Source organism: Astatotilapia calliptera, chromosome 4 (assembly GCF_900246225.1).
Source record: "Astatotilapia calliptera chromosome 4, fAstCal1.2, whole genome shotgun sequence".
NCBI lineage: Eukaryota > Metazoa > Chordata > Actinopteri > Cichliformes > Cichlidae > Astatotilapia > Astatotilapia calliptera.
Genome location: NC_039305.1, coordinates 15832304 through 15853439, shown reverse-complemented (window position 1 = coordinate 15853439; position 21136 = coordinate 15832304). Strand labels below are relative to the sequence as shown.

Here is a 21136-nt window from a genome sequence, read left to right as displayed (position 1 = left end):
AGTGGAGATAATGTATAGTGCTACTTTTGGCCAAAAGACATATCAGCATAAACACCTCATACTAACTGTCAAACACATGTGAAGGGGTGATGATTTGGGCTTGTTTGGCAGTCACAGGACCTGGGCACCTTGAATACACTTGAGTCAAATGTGAGAGTCCGAACTTCTACCTGATTCATATACTTGAAATGTGACGGGACCTTAAGAGAGCTGTGCATAAATGAATGCCTACAAACCTCAATGAAATGAAGCAACACGGTCAAGAGGAGTGGGTAAAAATTCTTCCACAAAGATGTGAGAGGCCGAAAAAGCCGTGCTGTTAAAGTTATTGCTGGTAAAGGTGGTGAGGCAGCTGAACAAACCTGATGAATGTAAGTCTTTCAACTTACCGGCTGACATTTGACTGGTGCAGCTTCGAGAGCAAATATTAATTATTATCCAAGGCTAGAAAAGATAAGGAGAATAATTGTGTGCAAATTTGAAGCCTGATAAAATGTTCTGACTTTTCAAACTGGAATGAAAAAGGGGCTGCAGAGAGTTGTGTGAAAAGCTTTTCTTTTCGCATGACCGTATTTGCCAGCTAGATATTAATTGGCCAGCAAGTTCACAAAGAAACTTCAGAGCTTTTTTTCTTTTTCCTAGAAACCAGTTGTCTCCTGCATTACTGGAAATGAATATGCTGAGAGTTGTGAAAGAGAGCAAAAGCTCTACTAACAATCAATACAGAAAAGAACCCAAAGTTTAAACAGTGCTGACACATTTCGATTTTGTTTTGATGTGAAAATGTCTCCAAAGGAATAAACCCTGCAGCTGGTCAGTAAATTCCTAAAAGGTCACAGAAAAGCACAGTAAAAGAAAGAAAGAAAGAAAGAAAGAAAGAAAGAAAGAAACAAACAAACCCCCAACATTGTGTTTAAATAAATGAAATAATTTTACATATTAATTTCAACCTGTCCTGAACCGTGCCGCCCAGAGAACATTCCCTCCACCTCCCACCTACTTGCGGTCAGGGATAAAGTAATGATCTATCAGCACCAAGACTACCACCCACTGTAACCTGACCATTAAGTGGGCCCTGTTTAGTTCACAGGTCACCCAGGAGGACCACTCGCAGCTAGGCGCTTAACACACAGGACTGGGTAGGAGACACTAATTAGGAGAGCTGTGTATGTATGTGTGTGTGTGCGTGCCTGATTGAAAGAACCAGAGCACAGAGACAAAAGCAGGGAGATAATATACAGAAGAATAGGATCTGCACTTCTGTGCGTATGTTTGTGTGTGTGAATGCAAAGAAACATACATATCAGGCCCCCTAGGATAATGCATGGCATGGTATGTTTTTAATTGGGCTATTAGCTATGCAGCTGAGCTCTAGAGCGATGCTCCCTGTCAGACACTGAGGGGTTAACAACTGGGGTTAGCCTTTGAGGTTCAAAGACCTCTTGTTTACATTTGACTGAGTTGCTCCAAGGGGTGGGGGGGGGGGGGGGGGGGGGGGAAAGCCTTCTTGGTTCCACCTTTACCTTTTAAAACAAAGTCGCCCAAGCCCACAACAAATGCTCAGAAATACTCACGCATATTAACATGTTTGCACAGAACCCACTCCTTTAGCATAACCTTTATGTAACCGCTCGCATCAACAGCGGTGTTGAGTTCTGCGCTCTGGGACCATCTTCTAATGTCAGCGAGTGTTGTTTGTTAAACTTATGCCAGCTCTGTGTCCCCAAACCAGAGGATTAATCACTTGTTGCTCGTCTGCGGCGGCCCTGCACCCTCCAAAGCGGGCAGAGGCTAAACTTTCGCACAGCACCCAACTCCTTTTGAAGTTGAGCATTGTGTAACCTAATAAGCTACCGTTTTTCCTCACAACATCTGCTTGTCAACCCCGCTTTCAACTCGGAGCCTCTGCCAACCAACCCGAAATGGGGGAGATTTAAAGAGGAGAAGAAAGAAAGAAAGAAAAACAACAACCTTCTCCTCCCCCTCGTCACCCTCCCCCCCAGCCTTTTTGAATCTCCTCTTTGGGTAACGAGGTGCAATTACGGCCAAATGATTGTAATATTTTAGCCTGCTACATAATCAAGAAGAAACCACTTTTCTTTTTGTAATGTAAACACTACTTAGGGTGTTTTTGGATCTTTGAACTGGTGAGGTGAAAGCTGCCAGAACTTTCTGAGACGTCGTGCTGAATGGCAACGTGTGTCCGAAGAAGTTATATCTGTTTGGACAGAAGAATTAACTCGATTTCATGTGGCCTAAGGACACAAGAAGTAATGTTAAACACATTTCCTGGATTTGAAGTGTAGCCAGGTGATGGACAGACAGGTATGGTATATGAAAAGGACTTTCACCGATATGTTTTCAAGATGTTTCGCCGGCTTAACAGTTTGCTCGGGCTGTGTAGCTCCCATGAGAGAGCCGTAGTACACTTGGGGGCCGCGGCAGCATCACACAAAGAGCTGGACTGCTTGTGTTTTTGCAACTCTTTTTCTTTTTTCTCCCCCTTTTCTAAATCCTGGTGATTGTCCTGTGGGAGGAAAAATCTCTTAAGAGAGTGCCAAGATATTTTATACCCGGGGAATTGTGGCCACTGGGGGGCAGCTGAACAAACTTAAAAGACACAATTGATATATTAATGTTTGGCAAAAGTTTCCTGGATTTGTGTCTGATCACCACATGAATGTAAGTGTAGTGGTTGCACTCATTCCAGCCCTTTCAACTCATGTGTCGGTGTTTGATTGGTGCAGCTTTCAGAGAGCAAATATTAATTCTAATCTAAGGCTAGCAAAGATAAGGAGAAGAATTGTGTGTAAATTTGAAGCCTGATAAAAATGCTCTGACTTTGGACACAGGGATGAAAGAGGGGCTGATAAAAGTCAGATAGCAAAGCTTTACAAATTTCACTCTAATATGAACTTTCGTGCTCTGGCACTGACACGAATGTTCTGCGTGCACTCTCTCGTACATTTGCGCCCGTGCACATGTGCTTAAGAGAAAAGGCCATGGCAGCTTGCAGTGTGTGTGTGTGTGTGTGTCACCACCTTTCCCCCATCAGTACATTTTGTCTGTTCCATCACATAGTCGAGTAGAAAAACAAGAATATGAAATGAAAGGGCAGAAGTGAAAACTGATTACCTGGGCAGATTTGGCAAGCTTCTGACTGTACTCCCTCTCAATCTGCTTCAGCCTGCTGTTGGTCTGCAAGGAGAAGAAGGGAGAGGAGAGTGTGAGAAAGAGATATGCAGACGGGCAGGTTGAGGGACACAAAGAGAGACAGGGTAGTGAAATTCAATCTTCCGTTAGGAAGTGCACAGAGACACATTACCCTCCCAACCTAACCATCCTCTCACACACACACACACACTTTTGTGCTGACCTCTGCCTCTTGGCAGTGTGTCCCTGTTGAGCACGCCTGCGGCCCCTTGGCTCCGCGCCACTCCCAGCGCTCATGTGTGCCAGCAGGTAGCGATGGGCACAGTGCACAGTGGGCACCACTCCCCTTTGATCCCCTGCCAACAATTCATCACTTAACAAGACGAGGGGCTACGGTGAGGGGTGGGGGAATTAAAATGTTGCTGCCAATTAGCTATAGGGTAAGAAAAAAAAAAGCGAGGGAGACATTTGAGAGAAGCTGGGAAACTAAACAGGGCGGAGACAGAATAGAAGTGAATGGCGATTGTTGCTGGAAGTTTAGTGAGCGTTGCTCGTCTCTTTTGTTTTCCGTTGTTTCTCTATGGGAAGCTAGCCAGCTGGAAGCAAAGGCTGTGTGTTTCTAATGCGAGATCTTTCTCCTTTCAGCTAGCTGTGTTGTGCTGCCAGAGTTTGAATAAGAGGCTGAACTGTGGAGTGAGATAATTAGGTGTGAAGTGCTGGAATTCTACAGGGACATCAGTAGCGGCCTGTATGGACGTGGATGTGGTCCATACAAGTACTAAGGAAACACTAAGGGTTGAATTAATGGGGGACAGAGGTCATTATGTGAAGGCCAGGCAAAGCTTTTCAGTGGACGAGGATTAAACTTAAGTCTCACATTCTGCTGTAAAACTACAGAAATCAGCATTTATATGCTATATATTATTTAGACGCTTCAGTTGCTATGCCACTAAAAAAGGGGCCACAGTTTAATATATTTCTTCTTCTAAATTCCTGAAAAACACACAACTGTAAACCATCAGCCATGCAGAGATGTATTCAGAAAGTTATTCTAAACTGTAGTAAACATGATTCTCTCTCTTTTGCGCACACAAACACTTACTTGACTCTCCTGACAGCCACTGACAGACAGACAACTCATGAACAAACACTGCTCCGCTGAACACTCCCACTCACAGCCATCAACACCTGAGCTGCGTTTGGACTCCGCACCCCTTCCAAACACTTCCTGACAAACACGGCCGTCCGCTCTGAACGGACACACCTGTCACCACGGAAACACAGAGCCATCACCAAGGATACAAGCCCTGTCTTCCTGCGCCAGGACTCTTTGAGTGGCGGCCCGCTTGTCCCCAGGGGCCCTAAAGCAGCTGATGAGAGCGCGGAGGACAAAGGAGGGCGTAGGAAAGACGAGAGAATGAACTGTCTGTGCGAAAGGGAAACAAATGGAGTTCTTTTTTTACATTTTCTGTCTCAGCTCTGCTCCATATTGTGAGTGACTCTGTTATAATAACGAATATTTGTGTATTGTTCGTGTTCTATATTTAGAAAAATTAAAAAAAAAGATGAAAGAAGAGTCTTAAATGTATCTATTTCTCCATTTACACATAATCGTCTCTACAGTTAATTTAGGTGATGTTTATACTGCACAATGTGAGACTGTAGGTTCACATGTACATGGGTTTAAATTTACAGTGTGTAAAATTTTCACAGCTAGACCAAGATTCAAGTTGACGTCAGTAGACTGCAAAGTGCAGTAAACTGAGTTGTGTTTTCTTGCCCCTCGAACATGTTTTCAACAGCCAAGAGATCAAAAACATTAAATTTAAACTGCACCCCATAATGGCCCCAGCTGGCTGGAATGTTTCTATTACTGCTTGGAGGCGATCCAGATTCAGTCCACTGTTTACCTCAGCTGTCAATGCTGGATGAGTAGTGTCCACCTTTATTTACTCAGGAGGAAGCCGGGAATCTTTGTCAAAGGACTGTAATATAATTTGATGAGTCCGTGAAACTCACTTCTGACCCACGACAGTCACACTGAGGTGAGTTGTTGAAGATATCCTGAACTACTGGTAAGCGCTGCTATTAGCCTCTGTTAGCTGCTGCTAACTGCCTTTAGTGAAACTTTCTTTGAAGTGGACTCAGACACTTGGCGAATAAACTCTCATATGAATCTAATTAAACTGTTTATCAGAAGGAAAAAACTGAAACTGGTTAGCACTATTGCCTCAGCAAGAAGGTCCTCAGCAGGTTTTCCCTGTTTGTGTAGGTTCTCTCCAGGTACTTGGGTTTCATCCAACAGGTCAAAGATATGGGAGAGTGGGGTGAAGGTAACAGGTGATTTTAAATTGTCAATAGGTGTGAATGTGAGTGTGAATGGTTGTCTGTCTGTCATTGTTAGACCTGTGACAGACTGGCTATCTGTCCAGGATATATCCCACCTTTCACCCTATGACAACTAGGATAGGCTCCAGCCCCCCGGCGACCCTGATAAGGACAAGTGGAAAAGAATAAATAGATGGATAAGAAAGACAAGTGAGATTTTTAGGACACTCAAGTCTAACATTAGCTGGTATGATGTTAGCTTGTAACCAGCTGTTGTGGTTTAGCTATTTCTTGTCAAGCGGAGATGGAGTGTCACATGTCTAATCTGCTGACAACAAGGAGTTGTGACAACACTGGGAATAAATAAGCATGTTTATGGACATTTTTGCCCTGACTTTATATTATGAGATAAGGCTTGAGATGCAAAGGAAGAGTATGACATTTTACACAGATGCCAGTGGTGCTGTCTCTTTCCTTCGTGGTTTTGGTGAAGATGACCCCTCCCCCGATGATAAAACATAGATATGATCCTTTATAACTTCAGCCTGAAAATGCAGGTGTCTCTACATAAAATGCGATCAGTTGGAAGGGAGCTGTCCTACCTGGTCACTGTATTCAAATATAGTAAGGGAACATAGCAGCCTTCACAAACCAATGCCAACCAACTCCCATTTATTTTTAATACATTAATTATAAGTTTGAGAATGAATCAATTTGTTGGAAGATCTAATTACACACTATATATCCTTATTTTCCATTAAATGACCTCAAATTACTGACTGTACCTTTAGCATGTGGTCATACTGACACACAAACAGGCTCAGATTTTTTATAAAATCACAAAGAGCTTGCTACTAACTTATTCCTTTTACCTGAAGTCACTCGGGGGATTTCAGCAGGAAGTATTATAAAAAAGTATTTAAAAAAAACTTCAAACATTATAAACCTCTACCATCTAAACACACATAAAAATGGACAGAAGTAGAAGAAAATATGGATAGTACACGCAGTGAAAAATACCCCATTTGGACTGTGACAAATACAAAGGGAAAACAGTGCTAAATTAAAAGCCCATCCATATGTGTGTGTCTGTGTGAGTGTGTAAGAACTTTCAAAGAGAGTACCTGCGCCCTGCCAAAGGCATTTTTGCGCTGAAGGCACTTTGAGGCTGTATCAGGCTCTTCAATCGCCTCTTAATCCTAGCGGTGTGGAGTGCAGCTGCTTTGAAGTGTGTTCGTCTTTGTGTGTGTGTGTGCGTGCGCAGATACCAGTGTGTGCTAAAGAAAGTGGAAGTAGATCTGAAGGTAAGGCATGCACCGCTTACCAGGACTTAATTAATAATCTGCAATGGGAAGCAGGCCAAACACACACATAGACACGGGCACACATGGATACATGGGCACACTTAAAAAGGATGGGGACATGAGTGGCACAAAGAAAGCGAGGGGGGGGGGGACTTTCTCTCACACACTTAACGATACACACACAAGTCACACTTATTCAAACAGACACAGCAGACAAACAGGATGCATGAAGGCCAAACACACATCCAGAGTTTGATCTGTTGCTGGAAATGAGATTTGCTCAAGGTGTGCAATCCCTTTGTTCACAACAGACGGCTGTATTCTTGCTAAAGGAGGAAGCAGCTAAGGTAAACATTTCTTAGTGTAATCAATGTAGTCACTGCATGGTAATGTTTGTGTCACAGTTTTCAGCAGTAGAAAACACATCAAATGTTCAAACTTTACTAAATTAACGAATAACAAATTTCATACATGCAAAGCATTTCAAAAAGAAGTTGGGATGTGTTTCATCACCTCTCCTTATAACAAAAATCTCAAAGTGCTTGAACTAAGGAAATCAAAAGCAAAATGGTATCCCATTCCAACAAGTACCTTTTACCTAGACTGTACCGAAGCCAATTTAACACCTGTACTTTCCTTTTTTTTCTTTGAAGCTTTGTTTTTGTGCAGAATGCAGTTTGGTATTGTTTTACTGAAATAAACAATGTCCACACTGAAAAAAAGCTACTGTGGATGACTGCGTAGCTTCTCCCCCCAAAAAAGGAAAAAGCATATTGTTGGAATATATTCCATGAACTGGAGCCTATCCTAGTTGTCAGGGGTAAGAGGCGGGGTACAAATTGGATAGGTCACAGTCTATCGTGGGGCCAACACAGCCAGACAATCATGCTCATTCACAGTCAAGTAATTTAGAATCAACCTAACCTGCGTGTAATTGGACTGTGGGAGGAAACTGGGGTACCTGGAGAGACTCTAAACAGGTACAAGGAAGACAAGCAATCTCGTTCTCTGCGACCTTCTTGCTGTGAGGCAACAGCCCTAACCACTGCACCTCTGTGCACACTACATATTATAACCCTGATGCCTTTCCCAAATATCCATCTAATGCTAATCATTATGCATTGCCAACGTCTAAACTCTTAGCACTGACAACAAGCAAGGAGCTCCATCTCACTAGAAAGAAAGTTTTCCAATTTTTGATTCTTCAGACCTCAGGAAAGTTTTCTGCTTTGCTACTATGCATGTTTGTTTTCTTTTGCATTCGTGCCACATTGTACTTATGGCAGCAAAGACAAACTATGTTCAGTTATTTTTATATGAGTTCCTGAGTCCATGCAATGATTTATTTCTTTTTTGTTTTGCAGTACCGCCTGAGGACCAGATGGTCACAGACAGCCAATATTGGTTTTCAGCCTTGTCCCTTGTGTACAGAGATTTCTCCAGATTCCCTCAATCTTTTAATTACACAATGCACCATAGATGATGAAATTCCCAAATTCTTTGCAATATGTTGCCCAAACAGTCTTTCACAGAGAGGGGTAAACCACTCCCTATCTTTACTTCTAAAAGACTCAGCCACTCTGGGATGTTCTTTTAGCACTCAGTCATGTTACTGACTAACTTGATCCACTGCGAGACATTTCCCACTTTGTTTTTAAGCACGATGTGACTTTTCCAACTTTGTTTTTGCAAAGAATTGCTGTCAACAAGTTCTAACTGAGCATATATTTCAAAGAACTAGAACATTCCTTAGTTTCACCACTTAATTAAAAATGGGGTTTAAATATCTTGCAAATCATTGCATTTGTTTTTATTTACATTTAAAACAGCAATCCCAACTTCTCCGAAAACAAGGTTTTATTTCCAAAATCTCTTCCATCTTGGACAGGATATTGCTTCCATATGGCATTTTTCTGCGATGTGTTTCCAATCATCTCACATTGCTAAAGAGCAATTATGGTTTTCAGCATCGTCCTAAAGCTGAACTCTGACAAAAGGCACAAAACTAAAGTCAATACTTGCTTACGCAAGGATGATATCACAAGACACATCGAAAGGACACAGTGCGGACTCCAATCCGAAAAGTGGTTAGGTAAAAAGCCGGGACGTTACAGTGAGTTACAACATGTTCTCTTAATGGCTGTTGGTGGTTCAACCCTGCATACAACAAGTTGTGTACGACACGCTGGGGAGCAGATTTGTGGGGGTTCGTTTGTTGAAGGAAAGAAAGCGATTTCAAAGAGAAGCTTTTCTCCATTGCTCCACAAAGCCTTCAGTTTTAGTGGCAGCAGTATTTGTAAGCATTCAAAACGATTCTCTGTTCACCGCGCATGACTCTCATAACAATTTGAGTTCAATCTGCTAGTGAGGGAGAGCTGGGAGATGTTATTTGCTCGTTTGTCTGTAATCATTGCTGTCTTGCTGCGCTCGCCTGTGTATCTGCGTGTGCGAGAGAGAGTTGCTGCTGTAATGACAAGAGGCTTTATTTCCATTTCACAGTTTGCCATCACTGCCTGTCAGTAGTGATTCTCTTCATCCCTGCTGCTAACTGTCAGTGCCGCTTCATACACAGCACAGAAATAATGCATCACGGGCACGCACAGGCAGATAAACATACATCAAATACGCAGACACACGCAACATCCCAAATGTTCAGTGATTACACACTCCACCAGCTGGATCTTTATAACAGAAAACCAATTATATCCTTTTGCCATCAGTGTGAAAGGGATTAAAATCTAACCTACATCTTAAGGCTGGGATAAAAAAAAAAGAAGTTTGAGGATTTAAACGCTTCGAATGCTGAATCAGATGCTGAAAGTGTCTCAGTCATGCTTTCTGTGCCCAGATTTGTGCGTTAACTGTTCACAGGCATTGGTCTTAACTTGAGTTGACAGTCAAGCTGTGACTTAACACAAGAACACGCAGAATCGTCTCAGTTATTCACCGAAATCTCGCAGAGTCGCAATGAAATTCGGTTTAGACTTCTCTGTGTAGGTACATCTCTATTTATGTCTTCAGTGTATTTTGGATTGATGTTACTGATGTTAAGGTGCAGCATGATTTTCAGTTGAACTGAGAGATTTTCCCCTTCGCTACACACACACACAACTAAAAAACAACAACATAGTGGTGTCCCACTTAAAACTCCACTTCAAACCAAAGTGTAATCTGTAGCGTGCAACAAGATGGGAGCTGCCTGACGCCATGTTTTAATGCGATTGGAAAAAAGTGTGTCGCTTCCCTCCCTCCTCTTGGATGACTTCAAAAAGTGAGCGAGGGAGCTGTGTGATGTTTTTTTTTTGGGATGGCAGAGCTTTTACTTTGACTCTTTCATCTGCTGGGTGACTCACTCGCTCGCTCTCTCCCTCCCTCTCCGCCGCCGGGCCCGATGGTGCACTGAGGAAACGAGGAGCTCGCAGAGATCCGGGCATGCGCGCACGGAGCTGTGATGCCAACATATACCAATGGAAGGCAAATCCAAATTTAGCCAATAATCTGCACAAAACATCTTAAACTTTACCCTCCACCCCTCCCCATAAAATCAGACCCCTTGCCTTGCCCCTCCAATCTCTTTGTCTCCCGGTTAGTCTGTCAGTGTGAGGTGAATGTGGGCCCTGTTTGATCATCCCCCAGCCACTGTTTTTCTCCTCCTCGCCTAATCCATGACCGACTGAATAATATGATTTGGTATATCTCCAAATGGCAGAAGACCAACCTAATAAGTCAGCAACGACAGGAGGCAAGAGAGAAGAACGAGACGTAGCTATGACAAATACAATGACAACAACCTTGTACCACCATCTTCCGGCTGAGAGAGAGAACAGTAAGCTCTCTGGAGGTCAGGATCAGAGCTAGAAAGAATGAATGGCTTCACGTGGATAAAATATGAACGAATGTATTAAAAACCAACCAAACAAACAAAAAATTAAACAGCTATCACATCTTTCTGAGTCGCGACGTGGAAGCTGAGACTTGTCTATAGTTTTAGCACCAAAAGACTGTGTTCTCCAAAGAAATGAGACATTTATGGACCAGTTTATGGCTGATAAACACTCATAATAATGATGATAACAAATGCAGTCCTCTAAAACACCACCGGTGGAATATTTCTGTGGCTCACTGTCACGTTAAGATATGCTTCACGCTTGCAAAAATTATAAATCTTTTACCTCAACTGCTATTCTGTTTGAGCAGATTTCTTTTCTCACGTTTTATGCAGTAAGCTGCTAATTTCCTACAGGCACGCAGAAAACGGGCACGTAAAGATTTACACAAACATTTTAAATAAAGAAAGCCAAAAAAAAAGTCTGCCAATTGGAGTTGTAAATTCTCTGAAAATTAGGAAAATCAGCCGTGTGCTTGTTTTGTACTAAAAGCATCTTGGGTGGTCTGATCACAAGTGCACGGCTCTAAATATGGATGGGAATGCAACACAGTGAAGGCACATCAGGATCCAAACAGTCAAACCACATTCGGTCAGGGGTGCATGCGTCCACACATGGAAAGTTGTGTGAAAGCAGATGCGCGCACGGCCACATAAAAGTCTGCACAGTCATCGTAGTGCACAGCACAACAAACAAAACTTATATACACATGAATTCCTTGGTGCAAACAAATTTTTAAAAAGGTTTTCAAAGTTTGTAGCCAAGCTGAAGCACCCAAGGCCTGCAGAAACCCTGTTCTCCAGATGTAATACTGAAAACAAAAGAAAAACCTCATTTTAAAGGGATTGCAGCAATTTTCTACAAATTAAAATGAAATGTGAGTGTAGATCTGTATACGCTCTCTTAAGACTTGAAAGTATATGAAAATCATTCCAGCTAAAATGATTTCTAAAGGGAAAGATTTGGAAAATCAGGGATCAGATATCAATAATGTGTCGAACTATTTAGTTCAGTTCTGTGTTATTCTATCTTTATATCACCAAATAATAGCAGGAGCTAGCAGGTGAGCTAACATAGAGGTCAACAAGTAGCTCTGCTATACCACCAGCTTTTCATTATATGTGTGCAAAACTGTAACACCTAACAGCAAATCGTGGTCAAATCAGTTGTCATGACTGAAAAATACCGGCAGCGGCCAGTGCTAAAAATCAGCCTCACAGCAGACACACCTTTGGTATCAATTTTAAAATCCTACATCGCCTTGCTGTTAAGTTATCGCATTCACAAGATTTTCAGAAAACCTGAAAACTAGTCCAATATTTTTAGTAGATGCACTTATGTTATTAATTTCAAACTCCTCAAGTTATCTCATTCTCAAATTTGGGTGTCCATGTCATTGGCCTGCCTGTTTGCCCAGCAGAGTGACAATAATACCCCATCAGCCTTTTATGTCCGAGGGGTAAAAAACACAGTCACTACTGCTTTGAGAGGAAACGACTCTAATGCAAATAAATTCACAGCACCTGATAAATAGCGCCATTACACTTTTACATTTATTATTGTATTCACTTTAGTTCACAAAAAAAGTTCAGTAAATTAATATTCTTTGATGTTTTTGGACAATTTATGTTACGAAATTAGGAGATCAATGTTCAAGGCTGAGCCTGATGTTGCCTTACGTGTAAAACAATGATTCCCAGTCACCTTCTCAGACGGGAGAATACACCTTATTATACTTATTATACACTGAATATCAGATGCGAGCTTGGTATCAGCAGAAAGGTATCTGTATCAGACTGAAGGTTGAAGAAGTCGGATTATATATCCCTGCTTTGTATGAAAGATATTCTCAATTCCTAGCTGTTTGCAGTTAACAATGCAAAATAAATAAATAGATAAATACTGGCGGCTGCCAGTGTTACCTGGCAGTATAATCTTTAGCTGGTTCTTTAAGTTTAAGTTCTAAAATACCAGATCATCTCTTAGCAGGTTAAAAGATGTTCCACGCTTATTGTTTAATGTTAAAAAAATGAGCATGAAATATCTTTTAAATCCTCTGCGATCAAATTTTGCCCTGACCTGAAAATCCATACAGTTTTAGCAATTTAACAGCAGAGGGGTTATTATCATTCAGCCTGAAACAGTGGTGTACAGATTATACTGCACCATTGAGAAACCTGGGGAATAGAAAAGGGATGAATTGAACTAGGGTAGCATGGTGGTGCAGTGGTTAACACCACAACAAAAAGGTCCTGGTTTGAATCCACCATCTGGCTGAGTCCTTTCTGTGTGGAGTTTGTATGTTTTCCTCATGTCTGCATGGGTTCCCTCCAGGTACTCTAGATTCCTCCCACAGTCCAAAGACATGGAGTTAGTTGGGTTAGGTTAACTGGTGACTCTACATTGCCCATAGCTGCAAATGTAAGTGCAAATGGCTTTCTGTCTCCGTCTACAACACACTAGTGACCTGTTCAGGGTGTTGGATAGGGGGGTTACAAAGAGAAGCCTCTTCTCTCAAAAAAGAACATCTCAACACAGCACAGGTTTGTAAAACCAGATCTGAACAAACAACCAGATTTCTGGAACAATGTCCTTTGGACAAATGAGAATAAAGTAGAGATGTTTGACCATGATGGACAGCACTATGTCTGGGGATATCAAAACACAGCATATGAGAACAAACAGCTCGTACCTATTGTCGAGCACAGCACTGGAGGGGTGATGACTTGGGCTTATTTTGCAGGCACGGGACCATGAATTGATCTGTATGCCAAAGTATTCTAGAAAAAGACGTGCGGCCATCAGTTTGGCCCAGAGTGGATCATGCAGCCTCAGCATGATTGAAATGCTGTGGCATTTAGGAGAGCTGTGCATAACTGAATGCCCACATACCTCAATGAACTGAAAGCAAGACAATAAAGAAGAGTGAATGAAAATTCCTCCAAAAAAATTGAGATTAATAAAGTCATACAGAAAAGGATCACTTCAGTTATTGCTGCTAACTGTGGTTCTACAAGCTGCTGACTAAAAGGATCTGATTAGTTTTTTCTGCTTCTGCATTTTCACTTAGCTTTTGTTGAATAAAAAAAAACATTGCAATAAAATATGTGTTGCTGTTCACCTGAGGTATTTAAATTAGTTTGGGACCTGCTAAGGACCAGATTATTAAAAAAAAGAGAAGTCCTGGTATGTAAAACCTTGGAATTGAAATAGGGTGCACTTTCTTATTTTCATCACTATAAAAGGCTTATACATTTGCAGCATCGCGCCAGTGAGCAAAAACACAAAACAAAGCCCCAGTTCCAGTTAGGGGATACAGTCTCATTCACCTTCTGAAGCTAGGTAGCTTTCAGAGGAAAACCTCTCAGGTTAAAGTGAAAAACGTCCTTGAAGCAAACAAAAACACCTGTGAAACTAAAGAGACCAATTGGAAGGCACAGGCCTCCATGGTGTAGCTGTCTGATGCTCAGCCTGTGTGCGCCTGTGTCAGAGGATGACTGAGCTCTGTAGTGCCTTTCATGTCATGGACATCACATGGGGCACAGCCAGGGGGAAACTAGTGCAGTGACAGGAAGCAGTGGTTGGCTACTGCATGCCAAAAAGCTGCTTTCTCATTGGCTGACTTTGCCTTCAGGTAATTTTGTCACACTCGGTTAGTTTTTGATGAAATGCCCCGTTCCTTTGATGTGGGGTGCAAGTGTGCATGCACATGGACACTACCCTGTGCATGCACACACAGTCCTTTTCTACTACTTACCCATGGAAAGCTTTTTTTCTCCTTCATTTTTAATGTACACGTGTTGGTTATACCAACAATTAAAATAATATGAGAAAGAAGCTGGTGTATGTCATACAGATGCAACAAGGAAACTCAACATGTCTCTGTATTTATGCGCCCTCTCTTTTCTACCGGTACACACTCATGCAGATATAGTCAGGTCCACACAACCATATTAGACAAAATTCACACATCTAACCTCTTCTTGCAGTTCAAGGTGCTTTACTCTCCAGACTAAAGGTGAATATAAATTTTAATTTCCAAATTTCATTAAATTCCTATCAAACCTGAAGCCTCCTGATCTTTTGTCTTTCATTGTCTCAGAACTCTTGGCTGTATTAGCAAGCAAGGTGTGGCTATACATGGATATATACAGTTGTGTGGGGTGAAGACGTCCAACATAAAGACCTTTTCTCCACTAGACAAATGTCAAACTTCATATCCCTATTAAGCACCAGGTGGGGGGATTAATTAGGCATATTACCGTGATCACGACTACATTGTAATGCAGTGTAGTATTCTGATAATATCTTATTGTGGGGTGTGGGGTGAGTTCAACTTCTACTAAGCACTGAGTGCAAATATAGCTGGTGTTTGACAAGAACCTGTTCATATGCATGTGGTAAGAAACTGTGCCTCCAAGCTGCTTAGCGAAGGCTTCTGGTTAAAACTAACTATTTACAGAAAGCACAAACATTATAAGTCTTGCTAGAGCTTGAAGGAAGGGTTAAAGATATCGGTGAAGACTGAGAGAGAGAGGGAGAGACAGAGAAATGGAGGGTGGAGGTGTAGGGTAGAATAAAAAAGTCAAATAAGGAGGTGGTGTGCGTAAGAGGCAGGATTCATGCTCACTGTAGCCCAGAGATGAGGCGTCTTTATCAGGCACAGAAGCGGCTTCACAGACCCCTCAGTGCAGAATAGAGATTGAGAGGTCTGGGGCTGTGTGTGTTCACACATGTGCATGTATGTGTGTACACACACACACACTAGCAAAGATAAGCTTCAATAGCATCCAGTCTAACACACCTCCACACACCTTTTTCTGAGCCTGCTTCCATCACTTTTCCTTCTCTCCTTTCCTTTTTGGTGATCAAATGCATTGAACTATCTCAACGTCTGATCTTATCTCCTCTGATTTCCTGCTTCTCATCATTTCATTCCAGAAGCTTTGCCCGTCTACTCCCAGAACCTCCACCAAAACACCGCTCCCCCACATCCCCCCCTGTATCCATCGCTCTCCCTTTCTGTCTCTCCCTTAAACGCACGTGTCTTTGATGAGAATCCATTCATGGATTTAATGGATTTCTCTTGCCTCTTTTTTTTTTTTCAGAATCTGGGAGATGGGTTAAAAAAATATATAAATATATATATATAAAAAAGAGGGAAAGCTGGCCTGCTCAGCCTCTGCTTCCAAGAGCATGGTGGACTGCAGAGGACAGCATTTCTGTCTGCATCAAAAGAATGAGAAATTTTCAGCTTACAAAACAGGGCGAACGAGTCAATATGGATCTGAGGTCTGGCTGACTTCAATTGCATGTGGGAAAAAAAGAAACAGGGTGTAAGAAATAGTAAAAGTTTTCCCTGCCCACTGCAAAGTCAAACTTGGAGACAGATAAGAAAGTACAAAAAAAAAAGGAAAGTAAGATGTTCAACCTTTGGTGAATCTTTTTTTGAAGAATCAACGTTGAGCTGACAAAAAGGATGGAGAAATCATTAATCTCTTCATGAAAGTGAAACTAGCGCATTGCTGATAGTGTTATCTGTCTGAGTTCAACGCAGCTTTGAATCCACTCCAGACTGCCCAGCAACTGTGGGTCATTTTTTTTCTTGCGTACATAAAAGACCAAAGACACACAGAGGAATTAAAGCGGGGCCTAAAAGATAAAACAACTTTTAGCTGAAAAACAGCCTTCGCATATCCAAAAGGGACTGATAGTAAATAGCGTGAGTTCTTCAAATAAAGATTACGCTGTCGTAAGCACACTCTCTTTCTCGGGTCTTTCTCGCTTCAGAATTACTGATTCTGTTCGCCATATGGAGCCAAAATGGCCGCCTGGGTGCTTCGGAGGTCCCTGCATTCCGGGCCTAATGCTGCACAGCTGGTGTGGGATGGTGTTTAATGAAAAATGCTCTCTTTGATGGGCCCTGCAGTAAGGATTAGTTTATGATCAACACCACCTTAGGTCAGCTTCCTGCTAGGCAAGCACAAGATTATGAGCGATTTCGCAACCGTGGGTCCAGCTTCTAAGGCGGCGAACGAACGAATATGACAGAGAGAAAGTAAAAAAGCACAAAAGCAAGAAAAGAAGATGGATAGTCGATGGAAGATTTCATTGAAGTACTTCCTGGTGCGTTAGGAATAGTAAAAAGCAATGCTGAACAATGGCTCTATTGAAATGCTGCGGTTTTCTCTCTACAACTGACCTTGCACATTTCAAAACAGTATATTCCATGATGATAAGTGGGTTACCCCAAAGACCCAAAAGTACAAATAGTTTTGATTTTGACAGCACTTATTGCCCAACTTTTTGTTTAGGCATATTCGGTTGATTTGATTGAGCAGTTCAGGGAAATCTGTCCTTAGGGTCAGATAACATTGGCCCATTTGTATTCTTAGCCAAATGCTCCGACATTTAAAACAGTTCCCCAGACTCGCTGCAGCCACAAACGTTCTAGACATTACCTGACCAAATGTAAGCAGTCAGGACTGGACACTGAGCAGTTTTTAACATGCCAGCTTTCTAGTTCGAAGTCTGATGTCCGAGTGAGCCTGTGACAACAGATCGAGAATTCACAGAAAGCAAGTGGACGCCGCGTGTCCCGCCTCCTGCGCGTTTTGCCCATGCAGTACTCTCACCTCAACCAAACTGCTCTGCAGCAATGAGAACGTGCTTGGAGTGAATGTCCCCCATTATGAAAGGGCAACTTCGTGCAATGTTCAGACTAAATACCCAGGGTTGTTGGATAAAATCTCCTAATAGCAGGAGATGAGGTGCCTACCAAAGATTTTAAAGACTTCGTTGTTACACCAGAAACTTTGCTAGAGCAACAAATCAGGTTCAGTAGATCTAACAGCTGATGTGAAAATGAGAATTACTGTTTTTAACACTCAGCCTCCAAAACAAAGCTTCTGCATCCCATCTTTCTTGACTTCAGGTACTGTTTTTAAGCACAAGGCTTCTATGAAACCCCCTCTCTTTTATACAGGTATACAACCTCTTCAGTTCATCCTCTTTTTCTCAAATTCACTGTTTAAATTATTTGAGATGTTCTGTTGCTGCTTTTAATGTTTTCCCAGGTTGTTTTCTTCTTTGACTTTTGGAAAACATGCAGATTCCCCACACCTCCTTAACCTTTACTACTCCAGGCATTCCAGTATTCATTCACCCAGTCAAAACAGAGTTAAAAACCCATATCTTATACTTTCTCACCTTCTCATGTGCAGCATCCTTCTCCTGCTGGTGGTTTCTCTCGAGCCGGTCCAGGGATGCCTGCTTGTCCAGGGTTGCTCTTTGCTTTTCCTCCTCCTGGAGCAACGCCATCTCGGCCAGCTGCTGCTTATGCTGGGCATGGGCCTTCTTGAGGTCCTCACGTAGCTCTGACAACTGGGCCTCCAAATCTGCAATTGTCTGGACAGAGATAAAAAGAAACCTGCTGAATTAAGTAAATTAAAATTAATGTCCAGTAATTTTTCCCCTCTATGTGTAGAAGGCCTTCTGCTCAGGCTCACACTGCATTTTGCAAAGGTGATTACTTTCAGATTTGCTGAGGTCATTATTTGAAGCTTTGGCCATGTTCAATATGAGTGTCCCACCATTGTAACACTAAGTACATCACAAAAAAATAAAAAGTCCACATTTTAAGTACAGGTTTCTTGTATTTCTGTTTACTGAGAATTGCATATTGAGGGTTTTTTACCATCTGTGTTGTCATGGTCCTGGATCTTAGACCCAGGGTTTAGAATTTTTGTGGGTTCATGACTGCTTTTGGTTTTGGGAATGAATTGTGTTTGAGTTTTATTGTTTGTTTCTTTTGTAACACCGGCTGTACTGTTGATACTTTTGCTTGATGTCATTTATATCTTCCAACAGAGCGTGTGCGTCTTGGTGAGGCAGTTTTTAGTGAGTTCCCCTTTGTGCTCCATTCTGTTCCAGTCAGTGTTTTTCTCCTTCAGTGTCAAATTCAATTCAATTTTATTTCACAACAACAGCTGCATCAAGGCACTTTATATTGACTTTGCATTAATGGAGAGAAAACTCCAACCCCAACAATCCGATGGAATCCTGTGAGCAAGGATTTGGCAAAAGGGGGAAGGAAAAACTCCCTTTTAATAAGAAGAAACCTTCAGCAGAACCAGGCGCACGGAGCCATCCGCCATGCAATGAAGCCCTTACCCCTCTCTCGACCTCTCTCAGCCTTGACTTTGCTCCGAAGAACGTTTTAATAGCACTGCCAGTGAGAGTCAACATTACATAGTAAGAATGCTAATAAGTACAACCCTCCACGGCCCATGAAACACCAGAAATAGACTGGTCTGACATGCTGTGAAGCTGCATCTCAAGAGTTTGGGAGATGTCAAAAGGAGAAGATAAGTCTACTGTTTTGTCAAACCTACATCACATATTTGGGATGATGGAGACTATCTGCAAGAAATACGGGTGGGGGACTTTACATTGAAATGCGCCTTATATCCTTACAGGTACTTGAGTTAGCTGTATTCACATACATTCAATACTGTAAACAGCAATGGACAGAAAAAAATAAAACACCTCGCAGGCATATTGTAATCATTTTACACAAATTACAAGCAATGAGTAAAGCGCATTGTAGTTAAGTGTAGGTGGATCTAAGATGAATTGCAGTGTTTCACACTTCCCTACCTGTATTGCATGTATTCCCCAGCTATTGCACATCCTCATTACTCTCCTTGGCTTTTTTCTTTTTACTCCTCTTACTGTGGTTTGCGCTGTGCGCTCAGGCTCCTGCCCCCTCCCGCTCCTCAAAAGCCTGGGCATCCCAGGACAACGCCACGTTAAGGCAATCAGACAGAAAGCGTCTGAAGTCTTTTTTAGCGGGCACTGGGGAGACTTCAAAGCAGTGTCACAAAAACAGGCAGATGTTGTGGCTGTGTTTCACTCGCTTCTACATTGGCACGAGCACACACACACACACAGATCCATTTGCACACATACAGACACACACATGCCTACACAGAGAAGCAGCCACACATGGCACACTGTCACACACATAGGTTGCCATGCAGCGCATTCAGAGAGAGAGAATGTGAGGTAAAACAAACAAACGCATGCACTCCTCTGCGTCCCACTCTTCTGTCTCTCAATATTACCAGTCTCACTGCTCCTCTAGTGCCTTCTTCAAGTGCAAGCAGCTATGAGATCTGAGCCCTCAAGAGTCTTTAATGTATAATTCTCTCTTTAACAAATGTTGGGAATGTGTCCTCCAAAAAAAAATCTTTTAATAAGTTAGAACATAATCTACCAGAACAGAGACATTGGCAATGACACTTCAGGAACTTAAGAGGCCAAAAGTGCATGTTTTCATTGGGGGGAGCGAACACAGTCGCTTCAAGAGGGCATGTGTTAGCAGGCTGATGGGGAGCTCTGTGAAGGAGCAGCTCTTGGTAACAATAGAAGAGTGTCAGATGAAATACTGGGTCAAACCGTGTCAGCTAGGATGACAAAACACTGGCAAAACAACCTCAGGGAGAGTGGTTAAGGACTGAATAAGAGTTCAATCAAGGGAAAATATCACAGTCAAGTGAGGATCAGTCTTAAGACTTTATCAACACTTATAAAGATTGTATTAAGATTCTCTAAAATCCTCTACGAGACCACAACTAACTGCTTTTTCTCCTACTCTCCACTAAACTGCACAGTGACAACCCCGCACAGCTAGGATGAGCAGTGATTCTTCTGTGAAGAAAACAAAATGAAATGAAGAAATGCATAATAAACGATGGGTATCTGTGAATATGCTTTATCACGATTTCACAAAACAGAAAACAAAATAATGAGGAAAAACGTGCAATCAGTTCAGTATATCTAACATTAATTGAGTCTCAACAGATTAGCATAATTACTCCGCTGGTATGCCAATTAGGCTCTTTTAGAGACTTTAATGTCAGATGTTAAATATGAAATGAGACTGTAACTGTAACCAGAGCCCGACCCTCATTTAAGTCGGCCGGTATCACAGGACGATAGGGACTCAAAGGTACAGCGCCAGAGTGTGTTAGATGGACCAAAATATGAAATTAAAGAACATAATGCAGAAAGATACAGATGGTGCTATCACAGAATCACATAGTCGGTCTAGACCAGTTCTACTCTATAGTTACTGTATACTGCTGTAGCACAATTAGCATTAGAGCTAAGAAAATGATAGAGGAGAGAAATCTGTTTGCCCATTATCAAGGGACCATGACAAAACCCTTTTCAGATACAGCTGTAACTAATAACAGCCGGTACATACTGGTACATACTAGCTTTATGTATTACAGTTACACCTAAATGTAACAGAGCTATAATTATTCTTAGCAGATTCACCTTTATGTTCCTGCAGATTGAACTCGTGAGCTGTGATAACAACGCAGGAAGTTGTTTTCATGATTTCCGAACTCTGAGAATTCAGAAAGTATCCACTTGCAAGGTCGAGAATAGCACAAG

At 42.0% G+C, this 21136-nt stretch overlaps 1 protein-coding gene across 9 annotated transcripts in view; it reads right to left on the bottom strand.

The window, feature by feature from the left end:
* cep112 (centrosomal protein 112) overlaps window positions 1-21136 on the bottom strand; it is a 144566-nt gene that overhangs the window by 46041 nt on the left and 77389 nt on the right. For all 9 annotated transcript variants that reach the window (XR_003272234.1, XR_003272235.1, XR_003272236.1 and 6 more), the window contains 2 exons: window positions 17882-18079; window positions 3136-3198 (listed from right to left, as the gene is read on the bottom strand). Coding sequence is in view for 6 of the 9 variants with exons in the window: in XM_026165046.1 (XP_026020831.1) it covers window positions 3136-3198; window positions 17882-18079 (261 nt within the window). In the remaining 3 variants the exon portion in view is untranslated. The remainder of the gene's footprint in view (window positions 1-3135; window positions 3199-17881; window positions 18080-21136) is intronic.